The 21,944-nt window shown below is 45.3% G+C and overlaps 1 protein-coding gene across 3 annotated transcripts; it reads right to left on the bottom strand.

The window, feature by feature from the left end:
* Positions 1-21: 21 nt before the first annotated feature.
* On the bottom strand, positions 22-19,526 carry C1QTNF3 (C1q and TNF related 3). Of its 3 annotated transcripts, none has more exons than XM_036310819.1 (6): positions 18,853-19,526; positions 12,326-12,437; positions 9,970-10,124; positions 8,504-8,633; positions 4,104-4,203; positions 22-2,033 (listed from the first exon to the last, which is right to left on the bottom strand). In XM_036310819.1, exons 1-6 carry the CDS (start codon positions 19,267-19,269, stop codon positions 1,874-1,876), a joined length of 1,074 nt encoding a protein of 357 aa, XP_036166712.1. In that variant the 5' UTR covers positions 19,270-19,526; the 3' UTR covers positions 22-1,873. The 3 variants fall into 3 exon arrangements, with proteins under 3 accessions (XP_036166712.1, XP_036166711.1, XP_036166713.1); XM_036310818.1 differs by having other exon boundaries at positions 18,814-19,526; XM_036310820.1 differs by having other exon boundaries at positions 19,033-19,521.
* Between the last annotated feature and the right edge of the window lie 2,418 nt (positions 19,527-21,944).

A 21,944-nucleotide genomic window follows, 5' to 3' on the forward strand; every position in this document is an offset into this window, starting at 1 on the left:
ACAAATCATGGTGACTTACAATTGTATGACTATTCAACTTTATTAAGAACATTATAAAACAGTACATTTAACAAAGGTGTGTTTATGATTCACATAATGCGTATTACATTTTTCTTGCCTCGATTTGACTGAAAGCCAGTCCGGTATCTTCCTACAGGCACTTGGCTTGTACTGTATGTTCTTTAGGTATGGACTTCCCTTAGCCGGCAACATCCGAATATCTGTTGCCAATGCACTGTTACAGGGCATTTATGACATTGGCTCATAGTAAACTTCAACCTCATTCCATGGGAAAGGGTGAGGTATTGGGGACGTATACAAAATCACAAAAACATTTCCAGTCAAGCACATTTTAGCTACTATCCATTCCATTTTAAGTAGCATTACATGAGGATTCAGGAAGAGTTTTAAAATATTTGCAAATGGGAAGAAAAGGGTCAAAGGCTGAACTGAGCATGAAATACACTGTCAGCTAACAGAGCAGCCCTAATTAATTTTCTCCACCTCCAGCTATAGATGGGTAATCAATAGAAAGCAAACCCATAGTTTAAGCCTCTGTGGAAACCCAATTTGTAACAGAAAATAAATTAAGGGCCCGTTACTTATAAGGGAATTCATTGTATGATATCTGTCAGATAGCATCTCTCTAGTGCACTTTAAGTGTGATTCGACATCAGGGTAAACACATATTCTAGTGATAATGTCTTTGCTTAAAATAGACCAATTTTAGGTTCTATCTTTGGGTGTTATATTCAGATGTGTCTATGGTGCATCCTCATGAATGTTGGTTTGGTGACTCATTTAATCCTTGGAAAATAGATTTTTAGGGAAGTCAAGTGGCACAGCTGCTCTGTGAATATTGGCTAAACGTGGCAATCAAAAAAGTCATAGCGTTTTTATTTTAAAAAGGCTAAGAGATTTTAGTGTATGTCTCCTATCTTGAATCCATTAGTCTGACTATATATCACTAAGTCTACAGCTCCTTCAACATGACTTGTGAGTGTGTGTAAAGTTCATGAGGGTAATTTCTAGAGAAAAGGTGATTATATGGGTACAGTGTGGACCTACACTGCATTACAAAGATTTATTGTAATCTAAGCAACACAGTGGAAAAGAGGCAACCTGATAAACCAGATCTTGTCAACCCAACTCTGGATCATGAAAAAATTCTATTTTGAAAAATACAAACTATTAGAAGTTAGGGTTTAGTTACAGTAACATCCTTGTTTTGTTTTGTTTTTAAAAAGGATGAGTCAAGAATGTGTGGGCATTGTGAATACTTTTGCTATCGAAAAGCTATCAGGAATGACGAAAAAAGATCTGTACTTTATTCATGAGTGTTGACCCACTGGATCAAAGTGCTACTTCCCAGTCTAGGTTTTACACGTGTTTCTGGTACCTCGATCCTAGCAAGTACCCCTGCTCTTGCCTCAGCCCCATCTTAATCACTGCATCCTATTTGCTGAAAAGTTATAATGATGAACTCAAAGCTTCAGGGGTTCCTGAGAGCTGCTATTAAATTAAAAACAGAGCTGCCAAAACTCTTTGCAAATGACCTCTCTGATGGGAACCAGTATTTCCAACTTGTACCAAGAGGGGAACTCTCTTTTAGATGCCTGGGGAAGAGAGAGAAAGGTGGTGAGTGTTTTAGACAAGGTCACTTGGGAAAACTGTTTTGTGTTTGATTCTTCTGAGCCCCTGAGTCATCCCACATTATTGCTGTATCTGTAGCATGATTAACAATGTGACCAATAAATTTTTTAAAAAATAAACATACAACATGTAGAACCCTTAACTCTAATGTTCCTCACATCATAACAATACCAGCTCAGCTACAAGTTTTCCCCAAAGTGGAGCTGGTCTAGTCCTCTATTCACTTAGTTTCAAAGAGCAGGAAGCCTGCGAAGGTGGAGAAGCGTTGGTGGTCCCCGTGAAGAGCGCCATTGCCCATCCTCAGCCAAACCTCATCTCCTTTGGCCAGCTTCAGCACTGCGTGGTTGCTGGACGTGTCTGATTTCCCCTTTGTCTCGTAGCTGGAAAGAAAAAAGGCACCATCTACTTAGGCTTTGCAGTGGGCAGCCTGCTCTTTACCAAAACCTGCCCTCCCCTTCTCTCTCAGCTCTCGTGCGTTTAGGGATAGTCCTGGGAGTAAGTTCTTTCACGGACATGGGAACAGAAATGGCAGGTGCCACCGCTAGACTTGGCCAGTGCAACTCTCAGGAACACCCCTGCTTGATCCTTCCTCATTATGATTGTGTGGGATGCTAAGGACAATGACCAGAATGACCTTGGAAGTTGTGTGTTGAGGCCTGAGTGCTTGAAGACTGTGTAGAGGAAAGCTCTCTATCGTCTGCCACACCAGGAGCAACCATTCTGGATTGTCCCATGAGGAAAAAAGGGGTTTCCGCGGTGGCCAAGCCTTTACATTGGGCCAACATTGCAGTAGTGTAGTCCACCCTGGCTAATTTAGAATTTGGTATTAGAGGGAGGGCTGCCAAACTAAAATACAGATGCTCCTTGACTCACGATGAGATTATGTCCAAATAAACCCATCGTAAGTTGAAACACCCTAAGTCGAATCATTATGTTGTACACCTGCAATGAATATAATTTGTATGTCAATTATACCTTAATAGAAAAAGTTTTTAAAAAATTAGCTGTTCTACCTAAATGGATTGTTTTTGAAGGTCTTCTGGTAGCCACCATTAAGTTGAGAGATAAGGGTATGAGAACAAGAAATCAAGGAAATAACAGGCTTAAAAACTGTCAAGAAAATAACATTGGATGTGGTTTATTAACATAGATAACTGACTGGTAGCAAATAGATCAGAAACCTACCTTTCTGAGAAAAATGGTATTACCAACAAAGAAACAAAAAACTGGCCTAAAAAGACTTTGGGATGTTCAACTAAGTCCTCTTAGCCTTCAAATTGGCACGAGCAGAAAACAGGCTGTAAAAGACCCCCACTGACAACCTACTCACCTCTTAGATATGGCTCTGGAGACACACAAACAAGGACTACCCTCCCAGAGGACAGCATCAGGGGCCAAAGGGACAAACAGCCCAGAGACTAACTTGAACAAAAGTTAGTCTTTTGTTCAAGACTAACTAGATAGTCTTGAACTATATGCTGTATCTCTTTGTTACAGCACCTTCATCTAAGTGACTCATCTTTTTATCTTTTGGCATTTCAGATATCTCCTCCCACTGGTGGCCAGGCTCCAGGAGAAAATGTGCAATCCTCACAAGTCATCAAAACTAACAGGGAAGCACAGCTGGTGTGGCTCAGTGGTTGAGCATCAACCTATGAACCAGGAGGTCACAGTTCAATTCCCAGTCAGGGCACATGCCCAGGTTGTGGGCTCAATCCCCAGTGTGGGGTGTGCAGGAGGCAGCTGATCAATGATTCTCTCTCATCGTTGATGTTTCTATCTCTCTCTCCCTCTCCCTTCCTCTCTGAAATCAATATTTAAAAAAAAAAAATAACAGAGAAATGATAACAGCCCCAAAGTTTTCTGTAGATAACTAACCAACAATTTAAATGTGGGGAAGATGCTAGCTCTTTGCCTCTTTCCCACATCCTATGCTTACACCACAGCAAGTTGAAATATTTCTTTTAAAAATAATTTCCTCCTCAAGGAGCCCTAGTGCCAGGTTGCTAAGATAGATATCAGAGCAACAGCACGGCCAGGAGAGAAGAACCTACTCCAAGCTCTCAATCCATCAGCCCACAGGGACGGTAGACAAGGCCATCCATGGGGCTAAACTCTAAGCAAAAGGGGTGGGAGAGTGGGAAAGCAGAAGGAAAGAATGAGAGGGAAGGAAAGAGATGATGCGTTAAAAAAAGAATACCAATGACTGGCTGTGGCGAGCGTTGCTAGTAATTAATTCATGGCCTCTTAACCTGTTTATGCCCAAGTTCATCAGGTTTGTTTATTCCAGTTGTAGTTATAATCTGGCCGTATACTGGTGTGTGGGAGCGCTCAGTGATGGCAGGGTCCACATCAGGGTCTATTGATTCCTATCTAGTCCCTGGCCTTGGCCATCCTTTGAGCAAACAGTGGTGGCGTGGACATTACCTACGATCGAGAAGGCCACCCACCTGTACATGCTGAAGACCGTGTTGCCGTTGTGCATGAGGTACACGTACACTTCCTCAACGTCTTCGTGCTTCATCATGCTGAAGGTGAAGAAATACACGCCTGAAAAAGGCAGGTGTTGAATCACATTTATGTTAATATATGGTACATGGATGACCACGAGACAGCAGGGAGATATGCCCCATGACTTCCCACTTCTTTTGTTGGTAGTCTATGTGGTCCGTGGGTTCCTCTGGGCCCTTATTTGCATGCGGGCTTCTTTATCTGCTCTCAGCTTCAAACTGCTTTAATTTTTTTTTTCAGACTTTCCCAATGTGTGCAGTGTGTGTTCAAGGAAAGAGTCGACCTCATTTTGGCTGTATGTCACTGCCTCCTCTTACCCCTGACCAAGTGCTTAAGGCAAAGTTACAGAGTACAGAGCACAAAGTTCCCGGGTACAGGTTAACCATCTTCAACACCCTCCTCAGGACTCACACGGCCAAGGCACAGAGCCCTGAACAACAGGCACATGACCTCCGTGGCCCAGGAAAATAAACGCGTGTAATAAACAGCACAGCGGGTGAGCACACTCGCCACAGATTTAGCCAAAGGTAAGAAATGCTGAAACACAGATCAGTGTGGATTAGCCCTAAAGAGACACTCCCAACAGCTTCTCACAACAGGCCTTGTAAGTAGGTGAGATTATGCACAATCAGCAGAAAGAGGCAACGTGGACTCAGCAGCCTAACCGTGCTGCTATCAATATGAACCCTTCTCATCTGGAAAAGGCAAACATATTTTAAAAGATACGAATGTCTTTGTAAGATTTCAGGGCTCCTCATCGAATGCACCTTAATTTAACCTGATACATCTGAAATGCCAGTGTAGACAGATAGTAGCTTGACTGGGCGATTAAGAAGAATCCAATCACAGGGAGAGGGGAGAAAAGAAAAATCTCAACCCCAAAGCGCCCTAGATTTGAGAGTGCATTCTGGAAAGATGACTGAAGTATCTTTGATGTCCACACTACATTTTTAAACTCATGGCCACATGTTAGTTTATTCGAACTGCTGTGATAGCACAGACTGAGTAGCTTATAAACCATAGGCATTTATTTCCCGTAGTTCCAGAGGTCGGAAGTCTGCAACCACAGTGCCCGCCTGGTCAGACGAGAGCCCTCTTCCACGTCATGGACTTCTGCTTGTATCGTCTTTCAGCAGAGGGGCCTTTTTCAGGAAGGCACTAATCCCGTTCATGAGGGCTCCACCCTCAGGATCTAATCACACCCCAAGGCCCTACCTCTGAAAGTGATCCCTTTAGGCACTGGATTTTCAATGGAGGGATTTTGAGGGATGCAGCATTCAGCCCACAGCAGGCTCTGGAAGAGAAAGCCCCAGAGACATCTAAAACCAGCCCTGCATCATTTCTGGCTCTTTTCCAAAGGTGCAATCAAGAAAGCTGGAAGCTGGAAGGGTACATGCTGGTGCACCTGCTTCTGAGTCAAGTGGAACCAAATAAAGACGTCTGATTATGCTTCACTTAGTGCAGGCTCGCATACTCAAGGCGCTGGGATTAAAGGAAGTAGCATACTCATCAGCCATGTCCATTCATACTCCCAGGTGGTCCGCAGGTGAAAAGCAGAGAACTCAAAGAAAGTAGTGTACATGTGTCCAGTTTTTTACATTTTACAAAACTTATTACACACGCGCGCGCACACACACACACACACACACACACACACCAATTTTCAATGCCTTAAGAAGATAAAGCTGGAATCAAAGGACAGGAAAAGATCTTTGTTTTCATGAAAAAAATGATGACTACTGTAGTAAATAAATGGCAGAAGCATTTCAGAGAAAGCAGACTGAGGAACCGGATGGTGAATAATAAAATCCCCAGAGTTGAAAATACAAAAATGAATATATATATATATATATATTATATCCACACATGGTGTTTCCTCCGAGAACGCACTTGTACTCTGGTTTTCAGATGTTACTGTAACTGCAGAAATCAACCTTCTTTGTCTCATCACTCCCAAAGATGAAAATCATAAAACAGTCTTTTGCAGTCTGTTGAATGAGGCTTAAACAGTAACATGGGAGTCAGATGACAGCTGCTATTATCAGAATCATATCTGATAACTAGAGTTCTGAAGAACTACTAAGCCCTTGAGCTTCCATTACAAAGCCATTGCAAACAATGCAACCATGGACTGGGCTTATCTGGGTATTTACATAAACTGTGGCACGGATAGTGCTACAAACAGTTCTAGGAAAATTATAAACTGAACCTTCAGAGCAGAAACATCACAAAAAACGTTTTAAAGCTGATGGAAGCGTGTTGAAAGATTGCTTCTATCACTTCCTATGACATTCACATCTGACTTTAGCTGGGTAGAAAAATAAATCGAGGCGCACATTAAAAGCATTTGCAACAAGTCTAACATGGTCACTGCATCAATCCGAATTTTCATCTTTTTCTTCTGGATACCATACAGAGAAACAAAAGGGATTGAAAAGAAACACCTAGAGGTATCCATTTCCCGCAAAGCCAAGAGACAAAAACAAATAAATAAAAACAACAAACCAATAAACTTTAAAAGTCCCATGGAGGTGTCAAGGGGGTGGGGCAAGGGGGTTTGAGGAGGCCATATAGCAGCAGATCGCAACCAGTGCCAAGAAAAACACGCTCCCTGGTGGAGAAAGGCCGCTCTGCAGGACAGAGGCTGACAAGCTCCTCCAGTGAGCAGAGCTGAGATGAAGCAAAAGTTCTGTTTTGGGGGAAGGTTGCTAAATAAGGTACAGAAGGTGTGGAAAGCAGCCCTGCAGTGGCGGATCCTAGAACCCGCCAGCAAACATAAGATGTCCACACACAGGAGAAGTGGCAAGTGCCAGGCTGGGTTCCCAAGTCTTGCTGGACCCAGAGCAGACTGGGGAGGCAGAGGAAGTGTGGCCACACAGGGGAGACACAGAGGGACTGAAACAAGAAAAGCAGTGAGTCCCCTGACAGCAGGGCAGGAAGCACTGAGGGACCAAGCCCGGAGGGCTGCTTGGCCCATCCTCACCCAGAAATGACTGCACGTAGTGAGTGGGTCTAGGAAAACCCAACTCATTCAACCATCAGTTCACTTTAAAAACTAGAAAAGCGCAGCCACCATTACCAACAGGTGAAGAATACTCACCAAGAGGAGATGTTGTTATGCAGTCGATGAAAAATGTAACCAAGTATTCCATCATGAGTGTAAAATAGAGCAGTGAAGTAAATATGAAGGGATCATGAAGCTATGCAGGAATTCATGGTAGAAATAAATGGCCAGACAAAAGAGGGAACTGAAAATCGCGACATCATGACTAACATTAAGGCATTTAAAAAAAAATCATGGAAACAAGACAGAAGAAACTGGAAGAAGTAAAAAGAAGATACAATTAAGAACATGCAGGATAGAAAGAGAAGAAGCAAACAACATGAAATGGAAATGAAGAGCACTGAAAGATTACAGAAAATAATAGACACAGAAGACAAAGGACAGTTAAAAACAAAGCAAGCAAGGCATAATTGGGGTCCTTTAAAGACGTCAACCAGTGGTGTGCTAAGGTGCCCTGTGAGGGGTCAGGGAGGGGAATGCTTGTTAAATACTCCTAAAGGGAGTATTTTATCACTGACATTGTTTAAAGTGGCTGGCCTGTGTTGATAATAAACTCTAACCGACTTTTTATTGGCTTCATTATAGTTTTAAAATATTCTCTAGACCATCTACCTCTTATAACCAGATTTCTTAACACAAGTCTGACTGCTCCCACTGCCACCCCGCCTTACTACAACAGTGAGAAGAAAAACCAGTATTTATGTTTTAAAAAGTAATTCAAAGAAACTTTTCTGGACAAAAAGAAGGCTTAAACCCACATATCAAAGGGGCACAATGCAGAGCAGGAGAAGTTAACTCAGAATGACCAACACTTATTCTAGAAAAATATTGGACTTTGAAGTTAAAGCAAGAATTCTTTGGTAAGTCAAACAAAATGATTAAGTTACTTATAAGAGAAAAAAATTCAGACTTATTACAGAGTTCTTCAGGCCAAATGCCAGGAGACAGGGGGGAAAGAGCTGTAAGCCAAGGTTTTTGCATGCAGCTCAAGTTACCATGGAGTAGAGAACATGTGAAGTCCCGGGAATATTGATGCCATAAGTCTTAAGAAAATAGTTAGAGACTAAAGTTTAGCTGGTAAAGAGATGCCTGGGAAACTCTGCGAAATAACTAATAGTGAACATTGAATATAATCAATTACATGATCACTCTAAACCAATAACCTCGGATTGGGAGGCACTAATCTAAACTGTAACCCTTCCTCCCTCTCTCCCTTCCTTCTTTTTTGATTGGTGGAGGGATTAATTCAGTCATTCATTTACTTTTACATCTCACCTGACACTGGGGCCCCAAATCTACCAGTCATGACATCAAAGAAGTTTCCAATGTTGGTCTCAACGCTGCTGAAGATGATGCCACTGTTCTGGTTGCTGAAGTGAGTGGCCAGGGAAGCCATGAAGGCGATCTAAGGAGAGGGTTGGTGGTTACTTAACAGACAGTTTATTTCAAAGTAGTAAAAAAGTTTTTATACATGTCAGTTTAGTCCAGCAGTATCTGTAACAGCAAGATGGGAAATCACTCGAACATTAATCTGTGGCAAATGAATTCAATAAATCATGGTCATTTCTAACATTTTTATGCTATGTAGCCACTAAAATGATGGTAAATATCAACAGTCTGATCATGCATTTCAAGGAACGTTAGACTTCAAAATGCTGTTTGAAATGTTAAAATTCTATTATCAAATCATATTGAGAAAATTTGGATGAAATCTTCTACTTATACCTTAGTATATTAAAGATTTGAGAAGCCTTTAGCCAGGGTATAAACACTCACAGCTTTGGGGTTAGAGTTGGCTTTGAGAACATCCATCCTATTAGTTAACTTTAATCTTGCCAAGTGGCATCTGACTCCTTTTATTGGTAAATGTATACTGGCACGTGGCTCCCAGGTTGCTAAAATTATTCAGCAACATTCATTAAAACGTTACAAAACCACAAAAGCAGTTAGAGTAACACACAGGACCTCTTAGTTTACAAGGCCCAGAAAAATGATGGAATTTATCCACAGTCAAACAACCACTATCTATGCCCAAATAAAAGGCAAAGTTTTCCCCCATTGATCTTTCAGACAGTTTATATATTCGAGTTGTCAAAACCCTTTTTATTTAGCACTAGAGGCCCAGTGCACAAAATTCGTGCACTTCGGGGTGGGGTCCCTCACCCTGGCCTGCGCCCTCTTGCAGTCCAGGAGCCCTTGGGGGATGTCTGACTGATGGCTTAGGCCTGCTCCCCGCCATCAGTTGGACATTCCTTAGTGCTGCCACGGAGGCGGGAGAGGCTCCTACCACCGCCGCTGTGCTCACCAGCCATGAGCCCGGCTTCTGGCTGAGTGGCGCTCCCCCTGTGGGAGTGCACTGACCACCAGGGGGCAGCTCCTGCGTTGAGCGTCTGCCCCCTGGTGGCCAGTGCGCATCATAGTGACCAGTCATTCTGCCGTTTGGTCAATTTGCATAGTAGCCTTTTATTATATAGGATAGCTTCAAATTTGGAAAGTGGGAGATGAGCTGACATTCAGGGTTGCCTTGAATTTGGTCTATTGAGGGAGCTGGGTTTCACCCTTCAAACATTTCCTGCTCCCTAAGAATGGCTGCAAAGCGCTCTGAACAGCACAAATCTCCTACTCTAGAGATGAGTGGACTGAGACTTAGATTTCCTCCACGCTGGTGCCTGAGCCTTCTGCCTAGGACCAGGAAGCCCAAGACAATGCAGAAGTCACCTGGAGGGGCACCGGGCACGTACCTGCAGTTCCGGTGGAACCCCCGGGTAGCCCTTTTCTCCTTTGGGGCCGTGCTGCCCTCGCTCCCCTCGTGGCCCCAGGTCTCCTTTGTCTCCTTTCTCGCCTTTGGCCCCTTCATGGCCAGTGGCTCCGTTATTACCATTGTTTCCATGGTTTCCTTAAACAATCAGACATCGTCACATGAGAAAGCCCCATCACTCATACTCACCATCTATTCTCATACAAACACAGCCCCCAAATGTACAAACTCAGTTGTAAAGGGGCACCATTTGAAACAATCCCAGACACAGCCATAGAGGCACCATCAAATGGGGTCTCCTTTAAACAGAACACTCTTAAGGCTCCAAAGCCTGTTTTTCTTATAAAACATTTTTTATGAAAAAAAAAAATGTGTAGAAGACTGATTACCAAAGCATCATTTATGGTAGCAAAGATTAGAAACCACCTAAATGTCCCCCAATACTGGAAGGGCTAAACTAAAAAAAAAAAAATACAACTGGGAGATGATGTTTTATAGTCATAAAAAAGAATGCTGAACATGAACAAAAGTAATAACTTTAGTAATATTCATTATATTTTTTGGTAGAAAGGTTATCCATCAATAGAGATAGCATGATACTATGTGTGTGTATGAATATATATCACATATGTGTGTGTGTGTGTTATACCTGAAGGGGGAAAAGACTAGAACAAATTACATAAAAATATTTATAGTGATTTTTTCTAAATGGACAGAACATGAGTGATTTTTGTGTCATTCTACATACTTTTCTGATTTCTTTCTGTGTGTTTTTAAGTTTTCTTCAAAGGACACATACCTCTTTTACAACTGGGAAAAAATAAAATCTTGGATAAAAAATTAGAATAATTTTGAAAGCAAGACTTGGCTAACAACTTCAGACCTTCACGCTATTTTGCCACCATGGGACAATGTCTGTAGCTCTTTTCTTTTTATGTTTGTTGAATTTCGGGCCCTTTTGCTATTGACTCTGCCTGCAACCTTTGGCCGGGTATCACAGCAGGCTTGCAATTCTCCCAGATGGATGAACTTTGAGTGTGTTTATAGTTTAGTGAGTTAATGACTAAACTGCTCCTGATGGGGAGCATTTAGCCAAGGCCAGCCTGTCCTGTCACCTGAGAAGAGTTTACCTGAGAAGATTTTAGAACAGTCTGAATATCTCACCTCGAACCACTGTACCTGTTGCCTGATGTCATTGACGGTCAATGACGGTGATTCAATGCCAGGAATCACAGTTTAAATTCTAATGGGGCATTTTCTCATTTCATTTTAGTTTTTACATATATTTTGATTGATTTCAGAGAGGAAGGGAGAGGAAGAGAGAGATAGAAACATCAATGATGAGAGAGGATAATCAATCGGCTGCCTCCTGGATGCCCCACACTGGGGGTCGAGCCCACAACCTAGGCAGGTGCCCTGACTGGGAATCCAAACGTGACCTCCTGGTTCATAGGTCGATGCTCAACAACTGAGCCATGCCGGCCAGGCAGATATTTTCTCATTTTAAATTTGGTTACATTCAAGAAGCCATTCAATCATCTTTAAAAAATTAACCCTAATTTCATAGCGATAGCATCAATGGGGGACATCAGGGAAGAGCAAGAGGACGTTTGCCAAACCCTGAGGAAAGGTCCAACCCCAGGAATTAACCTGGAGAGAAGGAAGACAACTAAACCCCCAGAGAAGGTTAGAAGTTCTAGGATGGAGAGGACCTGGGCTTTCCAGCAAGTTATCCAAACCCCGCATGCCTGGGACGCCACTCAGCAGAGTCGGGGTGGATGAATGGTGGGTCTAGAGAGGCACGGTGGAGTTCGACAGCATTCCCGGTGCCTCCACATAGTGCAAAAATGTTCCCATGAGACCAAGAGAGCCATAAAAGGCAACTGAGGGTGGCTGAAGGCCAGGGGAAGAGGAATTGAACTGAATTAAGAATCTGACAGAAGGATGGGTAGCTCAGTGAATGGCCTCATGGAGATATCTGTAGCCTAGACCAGGAAATCTCCTCTCTTTCATACTCTCACTTCATAAGTCCCCTGAAAGTTAGATACAATGCATCACATGAACCGCACTGTGGCAGCGATCTGAAGCCAGGGCATGTCCTCATTAAAATCAGGTAGTTCCCTACGCCAGGCTTCAAATGGAATCATAAATAGGATACAGGTTATGCTGCTCCAGCTAAACTGTCTCTATAAGCCCAGTCTACCCACTCTCTTTTGGATTTTCCACGCACACACTTTGGATCATACCCAAGCAATCTCCGGTTATTTGGGTTCACCCCCTGGCTCCCATCTGGCACAGTCAGCAATTAGGGCAGCACAGTGCATCTCTCCCATCCTTACCTGGAATGCCAGGAGGGCCAGGAGGTCCAGGCGGCCCTTGGTAGCCCCGGAAGCTGTAATCTCCATGGCAACACTTGCTGCAGTCTGGGGGCAGCCCTCCCGGCGATGGAGACTTTAAAAAGAGACAAAGAGAAGCTTCAGAGCAAAGTAATAGGACTTTTGAATTTCCTCTGGCCTTGCTCCCTAGGCAAGTTTAACCCCAAACAACCCACAACAACATCAGAAAAGATGGGGTGGGGTGGGGATGTCAATGGCAAAGGAGTCAGGGGTAGCTAAGATGAATCAAAGATCAAAGGGTAAAGGAACCAAGAGAATCAATAGAAGAACTCACTCTTTGGAAAGGAGTGTGAGGGTGGCTGAGGGTGGGGTGTTGGGCAGTATCCCTAGAAGTACACTTTCGCTGCTACTCATGACAGCAAACGAGGAAACTCCAGAGACCCCCCTTTTCCCCCAGGAGCCTCGGATGCAGCTAGATTGAGTCCATGACTCCCAAACGAGAATTATCAACTTTTCACAGAACATGTGTAAGATAACTGCTAATACTCCTTTTTATTCATGGTTTGTGCAAATATACTAGATGACAAATACGGAAGAATGAGGCAGAGGCAATGCTCAGATCATGATAGTTCACAGGGTAGACGATTCAGAGTGGCTTTTTTTCCTCCAATGAAAACCATCAGACCTGACTGTCTTCCATTTACCTCCCCTTCCCTTTTTGGGGGGGAAAAAAATCAGCCTCAACTCAGATCCCGTGGTTATGGCATTGGCCCCTTCCCAGTGGTCAACAAGACAACATTGATACGGAGACTGCCTAGGAATTAGCCTTCCTTGCTCCGTGAGACCACATTGTCTGACCAAAAGGTTGCCATCAAAGCATACTTTGGATTAATTTATGACCAAAAGGGGAAACCGTGCACAAAAAAGGGTGGAGGGGTGCTTTAGAAAGTAACTTCACAGAGTGATCTGATCATAAACTCTAAATTCCTAACTGGGCAGGTCATGGGGGGTAGTCACACCCCAGGCCTATAACTTCTTTAGTGGAAGGTTTTAAGGGAGCCCTCTTGATTGTTCTTGTGCAACTAGGTTAATATACTAGTACCTTCGAAATACCAAGGGGATATTAACCCTCAAGAGAGCATGTAATCTTATTAACTATCCTGAAATCCAATCCCCACCTTGCTCTTTCCAATCTGCCTTATGTCCTGTCCTTAATTTCAAGTGTGTAAAAGACGCTGCAAACCTGTTATTCCCAGGATCGTTTGGATCTTGCTCCCTGATGGTGTCCTCAGTTTGCCTCAGATAAAGTCATTTTTTAGAAAAGAATTATCAACTTTACATAGTTATTAAGACTATGTTCGTAATATTGGGTTAAGAGTTCTTAGAAATTCTCAATTGTAACTCTAGCTTTTCAAACAGCCAGAACACACTTGCATTGCCTCAGGGAATCACAGAAATGAAGTATCCGTTAGTCCAATACATTTTTATGAATTACCTCATTTTAAGTTTAGTTTCATTTGAGAAACCACTCAAAGTTTTATTTCAAAAAATTAAACTTCGGTTGGTAAATATTAACATCAATAGAGATAAGTCAGAGAAGTCGTTTCTCCGTCTTGAAACAACTTTAACTTCCTCTTAAGTATTTAACATGATGTTCTGTTTTGTATTCCACTTCGAACTTTAAAATGATTATCACATTGCTTGAACAAATATTTAATGAGTTCTTAATGAAGAGTAAATGTGTTCAGATGTGACACTGAGTTAAATGCCTATTTATTTAAAGATAAATTTCTAAAATGTGTGTTTTCACTTCAAGGAGCTAGAGATCGAGGGGAAATTGATCGGCAAAAGAGTTTGAGTTGCTTATAAAACTGGAGTCTCATCTAAACTGGAATCTTGCCTTTTAATTATGTCATACAAATACTTGTGGAAACTTTCCTAGACACCAATTGTAATTCAGTGGTTTCTTGAAAACAGCATATTGTTGCTAAGGGATTCATTATAAAAAAAGAGGAATTTCAAAAGAAGAGAGAGGGAGATAAAGAGGGCGAGAGAGAAGGAGGGGAAAAATGTAAAATTCACATTTTATAATTAGAAATTCAAGCAGAAAAGTGGATAAAGTCTTCACAATGCTGTACATTTAGACTTACTTTTTTTTTTTTTAAATAAAAAAAGGGCTTGGATGCTAGCCCGGTGTGGCAAGGTAGTTGAGCATTGACCTATGAACCAGGAGGTCATGGTCAGGGCACATGCTGGATTGCAGGCTCCATCCCCAGTGTGGGGCATGCAGGAGGCAGCCAATCGATGATTCCCTCTTACCACTGATGTTTCTATCTCTCTCCCCCTTTCCCTTCTTGTCTGAAATCAATAAAAAAAATTTTTTTAAAAAAATGGGCTTGGATTTTTCTCTTACTCTCTCATTCCTTTTCCTAAAGGTTTCCACCAAGCTACTCCTGGCCGATGCAGAACAGTTTATGTAGCCCAGGAATTCCCCATAACAGCTCAGAGCCCAAGTCTTGAGTGATCAGGCGCTACCATTTGGAACTAACTCTCAGTCTACTTTTCAGTCGACCAGACCCAACTATGGACAGGTATGAGAACCCATGAAAACCTGTTGTAAAACTGGTGGCGAAAAAGATAATCAGCAAAAGTAATTGGTCTGAGACCAGGGCTTCCAGACACTTGGAAAGTCAGACACCACAGCACCACCCACCTTCCAACCCAGAGATGCGCTCTGAGGAGAAAGTATTCCTTCATTTCCTGCTATGATCTTGCTAATGTGAAAATACGGCTCTTTGAGCTCCAAGAAATCCGGTGCCAATAATGGATTTTGGAAAAGAAGGGAGTGGAAGGAGGTAAAATCCTGATGTGGAACAATTTGTTTATGAATAGAATCGAAATACTGAGAATGTCAGAAAGGGAATGTCGGGAAGGAGACTGGACTGGAGCCTGGAAGTCCCATCTCAGTTCTGTGTGACTTCAGGGGAGACACTATCCCCCAGTCATCATTTTTCCTCTCTACTACATTAGAAGATTGAGTAAGATGGTCATGAGGTTTTTTTTCCAGCTCTAAGATGCAAACAAAGATACTAAAGTATTTTTCAAAACCTGAAATAATGACTTAGAAAGATTTTGCTTTTAAAGTCTAGTATCTAGGCAAGAGAAGTTAAGTCCAGGAGATGGGGTTGTTCAGTATCAGAGCTAACTAAACTGGGGTGCATGCCTACGCTGCTTGGGGTGCTTTGAGAGCAAAGAGCCACCACCAAAACAGGGCGGGACTTCCGGTCACTACCTCTTGGGCACCATTCGAAGAGCCCTGCTGCAACATTTCACACGTCCCTCCTGCTGGCTGGCTTTCAAAGCTCAGTCAAATGGAGCAATGATCCTGAGTCTTTCGATGGACTTGTAGAATAAGGTGGACAGAGCATGTTAATGAGGATGTTTCCTCCTAGGTGAGGGCGAATTAGGTAGTTACTGTCTATCACCCTCTTAAGTTTATCAATCCTTTCCCCCAAATTAGGTCCAATTTGAACACCAAGCACATGCAAATGGGCAGTAGGGGAGGAAGGTGTCCCTAAGACAAGGTCTGTCCATTTTGAAGATGGAGGCCCCAGAGCAGCTCTTCAGAAGTCAACTCAACCAACAGTAAGTGACTTCTAGGAAAGAGAGTCCATAGCTTCCTCTTTAACCCAAGTAAGAGGAGCGAGAAAGAAGGAGAGGGGAAGTAGGAAGAGAGAGAGGGAGAGGGAGCGAGGTCTAGAACGAGGAGGGGAGACTGATACGGGTGAATGGGGAAGAGCTGCAGAGAAGAAAATGCCAGGGAAAGAGTCCAGGTCTGCTCACCCTCATCTCTGCACACTCCCATCCATGGACCCTTTGGGCACAGTCATTTCCTAGAGCCCAAACCTGACACCTTACTGCCCTGCTATGAACAAAAAAACAAACTTTTGCTGGCAAAGTATGACCTAAGCTCCTCAGCCGGCCAACAGCATCCCCCAGCCTGGCTCTGAAACCATCCCATGTCTTCCTCCCTCTTTGCCCATGGACAGCCATCCTTTTGTTTCATCTCTGAGATCCAGCTCAGTGCCCACCACTCCGACACTTTTCCCCCAACTGTCTCTTGTGCATTGAGTTGGCCACACGGTATTTAATTATCTATTCATTTATCGCTGCTAGAATGCTTCAGAAGTGATCAGAAGTAGAACCTCGGGCGTGTTTATGCCCATCCTAAAGCTTGGCACACAGTAGAGGCACAGGAAATGACTGGTGAAAGAATGAATGAGGAGACAGAAAAATTAAAATACAAGAAGAACACAGGACAATCCTAAATTCAGGTGGGTTTCCATATCCATGAGCAGAAGAGTTGCTTTGAAAACGTCTAGAATATCAATGACTAGATCTCGTCAGTATCTCCTGTTAGTGGTTTGTTTGGAAATATATTGGAGAGGCAGGGGAGTTTGAAAGTCCCTGATTTCAAAAACAGGCAGAAAGTGACTGATCTGATTTCAGCCTGCTAAATGCCCAGGGGGATAGAAGGTGGGGTGGGTAGAAATTAATTTGGACCTTCAGTGGCCTGCTGGGTATCAGTTACCAAGAAATAATGACTGATGACAGTCTCCATCTGCTTTCTACTGCTGCTAGGGGCTCACCCTGCCAGAGCCAGGAAGAATCCAGCAAAGATCCCAACTGAAATAGAAAGTCCAGATCAAGGCTTGGACAAAGGGAAAATATCCTCCCCACAATGGGAAACACAGCTGAGCATCGCTCACCCTGCAGCCAAAAGACTGTCAGACAAGAGACAAACTCTAAAACGCCTTTACAAAGAGGTTGTATTTAAAGGTCATCGTTTCTTCTGCGGCTCCTTAAAGACGCAATTTTTCCTTGACACGGCCCCACGGAATCGTGCGGTTAGAGGTCCCAGGTTAGTCCTAGGTCTACAGGTGGTTCTGTGTGTGAACTTGGTCCCTGATCAGATAAGGGGTCTCAACCCAAACTTCTCCACCTGTGGTAGGAGGGGATCAGATGGCAACTGCATGTCCCTTTCGGGGCCTATTTAAATGCATCAAAGCAGTCAATTCTTGTAGTGAAACCTATTTGTTCAAAGATCACATAATTCAAAGTAACTCTCCTTGCCCCCTCATCTGATTTCAGCAAGCTTGGTGCTTAGATAGTAAATAAAAATTTCCCTATGTTGTTCACCTAAAACAAATACAATGTTCTAAATCCACTAGAGGCCCGATGCACGAAATTCATGCAAGAGTAGGCTTTCCTTCCCCTGACTGCTGGCACCGGCTTCCCTCTGGTACCTGGGACCTGGGCTTTCCTTGCAGCCCCGGCTTCGTCTGGAAGGATGGCCGGTCTAATTATCATATTACGCTTTTATTTTTATAGATTATACTTCAGTTAAAAATATGTTAAATAGTTTTAAATAGACATTTAAAATCTGTTGTCCTTAATGTTAAAATCTTGCTGTCCTTAATGTTTAAAATAAATTGAGTCCCACCAATTTGCCATTCACTACACTGAAAATTTAGCTCACTCCCATACTACCCTAAAAGGGTTAAAGATGAATCTAGTGAACAAAATAAACTGATGAATAAAATAGAACCAGAGGCATGGAAACATGGAACAGACTGAGGAATCTCAGAGGGAAGGGGGAGAGAAGGGATGGGACGAGATTAACCAAAGAATTTATATGCGCAGAGGCATTCATCACCTACGGACACAGACAATAGGTTGGTGAAGCCTGGGGTGGGACGAGAGCCCGGTGGAGGGGCCATTGGAGGGAGAAAAGGGGTTTGCCTGTAATACTCAGCAATAAAGATTCAATAAAAAAGAGTTAAAGACGTTCCCTTATTGCCGAGCTCTTACTCTGAGAAATTAACCCCATCCTCTGCGATTATCAGGCATTCACTCATACAAAGAGGTTTACATTTTAAATATGTAGCCTTTTTGTTGATTTAACTCTTGGTTTATTTTAACTCTTTGGTCCTTTTTGAAACAGACTGAACATAGAAACTTAGCAACCTAGAAAGCTAGCAAGCAGATCACACGCCCGGCATGAAAGGCCGCAGTAAACTCTCAAAGCAAAGCGAAAACCTCCAGGGCAGCTTCTCCCTGCTGGGCACGGATTCAGAAAGCCCAACTCCCTTATGATCGGCGAATGAGCAGGGACAGCCATGTGGCTACCGCATGGTCAGCCTCCTCTTTCCACACCCAGGGAAGGGGGACACCAAGTCACAGCAGAGCAGGGAGCCGGCGGCCCCCAGTGTCCTATTTGGAGGGGCACCAAGCAGTCTCTCTGTCCCAGCACACTGACCCCTGCTGGCTTTCTCAGAGACCCACAGCCCCCCTCGAGCACAGAGCACCCCAGAAAGACACCCGCCAGCTGCTCAGCAGATGTCTCAGAAGTACCCCCCTTCAGAATCGCAGCTGAAGCCACAGCCAGGACAGCCCCTCCCAGGAAAGCCTTAGAAGAGAATGCTGAGTACCTGGCCCCAGAACGGGGTGATCGGGGCTAGGCCATCTACCTCGGGGTGCGGGAGCTCATCTGGCCTCGGGGGCTTTAGGTCTGCAGACGCGTTATTAGCCACAGTCCCCGCGCTCGGGCGGCTCCGCGCTCTCACTGTCTCCCTCCTGGAGCCCCCACGGGCGGTCTGCTGGTGGCTCTGCACTACTCTGGCCACCGCGGTATTAGCTCTTCCGCTCACCTCCATGTATTCATCTTGACACAGGCAAAAAGGGAGGGCAAACAGAGCCAGCAGGTGCCCACGGACCATGGTTCTCAGCGAGCCAGGAGCCTCCTGGGGAAGACGGCCGGCCGGGCTCCGGCGCGTGGTCTCCTCGGGGACGCCGGGCTGGAGACGAGCGCAGCCGGCCGCGGTTTTATACTTGGCCGGGCAGTAAATAGGCTGCAGGCATGCCAGAGGGGAAGCAGAACGGCCCATTCATCACTCCCCACATCACAGGCAGCACGGCGTGCGCGCCCAGCTCCCAGTTGCTGGGGTTCATAAATGTCACACCTTGGCCCGGCTTTCTGGTTGCAGCGTGAAAAAAAAGCATGTGCGACCAGCTGGAAACAGGGGGCGTGTGTCCAGGGGCTCCCTGTCGAGATGAGACAGGGAAAGGCTGTGCCCCGCAGGCTGGGATGCCTTTTGGAAAAGCCTCCAGCGGGCCTGCCAGGAAATCCGGGCTTAACGGCATCCAGTCTGTCTGAGAGGCAGTGGGAACCCGCCAGGCCGACCCAGAAAGCTCCTGCCCTCGCTCGGAAAAGTCACCATCCCCACCCCCCACCCCCTGCTCCCCAGTGATCGGCTTAGAGGAACTCATTCCCCTCCCCACACCAGGAGCAGAAGGCCTCGGGTCCTCAACACCAGGCTGGACTCAGAGACTCTGGGGTGAGCAACTGCGCTTCCCTGTCCAGCAAATGCTCTTTCCCTGAATTACAAGCATCCAGCAAACACATTTCCCCGTTTCCAAGAGCCAAAGTTAAGTCCAAGGTCACCAAGTTGCTATGGTCGGATGGAACCAGGACATCCTCCTTTGCACTGAGAGAATAGCGTCTCTGGCTACTCTTCCTTCTGACCTGTTATGGGTTGAAATCGAACACATGGACGGCGCGGAGCCAAACGCAGGACTCGGAGCAGATCAGGATGGAGGGGGTCCTCGTGTCCTTTGTTCTGCTCACTACGCTGTGACTAATTCTGAAGAGCCAATGGACATGCCTCACCTCTTCGCGATAATAAATTAAGTTCTATAGAGTGTGCATTTAAGGTGGCTTCCATTTACATACGTCATTTACTATTCCTCATTCGCTCGCATAGTAAGAAGTCACTGGAGGACTGGAGTCCAGCAGGAGGGAGAGACCCGGGACCTGCAGGAGGTGGATGAGTGCAAGTGTCTGATGCCAAGCGGACAAGGGGCCCCGTTAGAAGGCCACAGCTCAGCGAGGCCGGGCCTGACGATAAAGCTGATGTGACGGAGCAGCTGGAGAGAGTGGGGGTGTGGGGGGGTCCTCCTCTCCCAGCTGCCTCCTCACTCAGCAGAGGGCTTTATCCCCCTGCACCTGCCGGACAGCTGCCTCCACGCCCACGTCCAGGCATGGGAAGGACCTGGTGCTGGGGATGGGAGGAGTGAGAGTTATGCTGTAACATAGAAGCTCTCCAGTTGACGACTGCAGGGCTTGGGAGCCATGCTTATCCAAAGCAGGCAGTTCCCATGTGGTGGGTGTGAGATGCTCAGCCAGCCCCATTCTACAAGTCTACCCCGTGTTGTCCACAATCTCTGCCCCGGAGGATCTCTGCTTCTGTGCTGAGCGCCAGGCAAATGCCCCTGGGAGGACAGCACATCAAGCCGTTATCTGACACTAACTCTAACTGGGGCTTGTTTGACAGACCTGGAGCTGAGGCAGGAAGGGTAGTCCCCAGGCCCTGCGGACAGACGGGTGGTGGAAGGTAGCGGTGGGAGGAAAGGTTCTGAGCATGTCCCAGGGGGACGCTCCTCACCAGGGAGACCCCGAGGCGAGGAATGGCTCTGAATCCAGGTCACCCATTCGCCAGTTTTCTAAGCGCTCCCTGGCAGCTCCCCAGCCTGAACCCTCTGGCCAAGTGGCTACAAGTCAACCTCTTCTGACTTTCAACTGCATTGAGACTTTCCATGGGTGTTTTCAATCCTTCCATCTATTCTAGTGGTTCTCAGTCTTGGCCGCATAATAAAATCAACCAGGGAACTTCTAAATATATCCGTGCCTGGGCCCCATCCCAGACCAATTGAGTCAGAAAATCTCGTGGGGCCTGGGCACCAACAGCGTTTACAAAGCTCACCGAGAAGACTCGAATGTGCAGCCAGGGTTAGAAGTCACTGGCCCGCCCTCTCCTTGACTCCAGGAGAATACATAACAGCTATAATTTTTTCAGCACTTACCATGTGCCAGCCCAGTACTTCTTTGCTTCATTCAGCTCATTACTTTTCTCAGTAACCCTCTCACCCCCAGATGCGGAAACAGAGGCTCAGAGAGGTAACGTGACTTGCCTGGCGTCACACAGCTGGAAGGGGTCATTGGGATTTGCCTCAATCTGCTCCCCTGCCTCCCTCCAAAGAAGCAGGGGGAGACTCACGGCAGGCTGCCCGCAGACAGGAGGCCAGCTCATGGCTCACGGGGCCTGCCCGCAGGAATCTGAGGTCAGAGAGTTACGAGTTGAAATGTACCACCCCAAAGAGATATTGAAGGCCTAACCCCCAGCCCCCATGAGGATGACTTTATTTGGAAATAAAGTCCTTGCAGATGAGCATGTTAAGATGAGATCATTAGGATGAGCCCTAACCAGATACGACTGTGTTGCTACAAAGAGGAAACATTTGGACACAGAGACAGACACGCACGCACATGGGGAGAATGCCATGTGAAGACGAAGGCAGAGATCGGGGTGATGCATGCACCAGTCAGGGATCGCCAAAGGCTGCTGGCAAACCACCAGAAGCCAGGAGCAGGCATGGTACAGTCTCCCCTCTCCCTCCTCCCCCTCCTCACCTCTCACCCCCCTTCCCCCTCCCCACCCCTGTCTTCAGAAGGAGCCAGCTCTGCGGACACCCACCCCTCAGACATCCAGCCTCCAGAGCTATG

The sequence above is a fragment of the Myotis myotis genome, unplaced genomic scaffold (genome assembly GCF_014108235.1).
Source record: "Myotis myotis isolate mMyoMyo1 unplaced genomic scaffold, mMyoMyo1.p scaffold_m19_p_5, whole genome shotgun sequence".
Lineage (NCBI taxonomy): Eukaryota > Metazoa > Chordata > Mammalia > Chiroptera > Vespertilionidae > Myotis > Myotis myotis.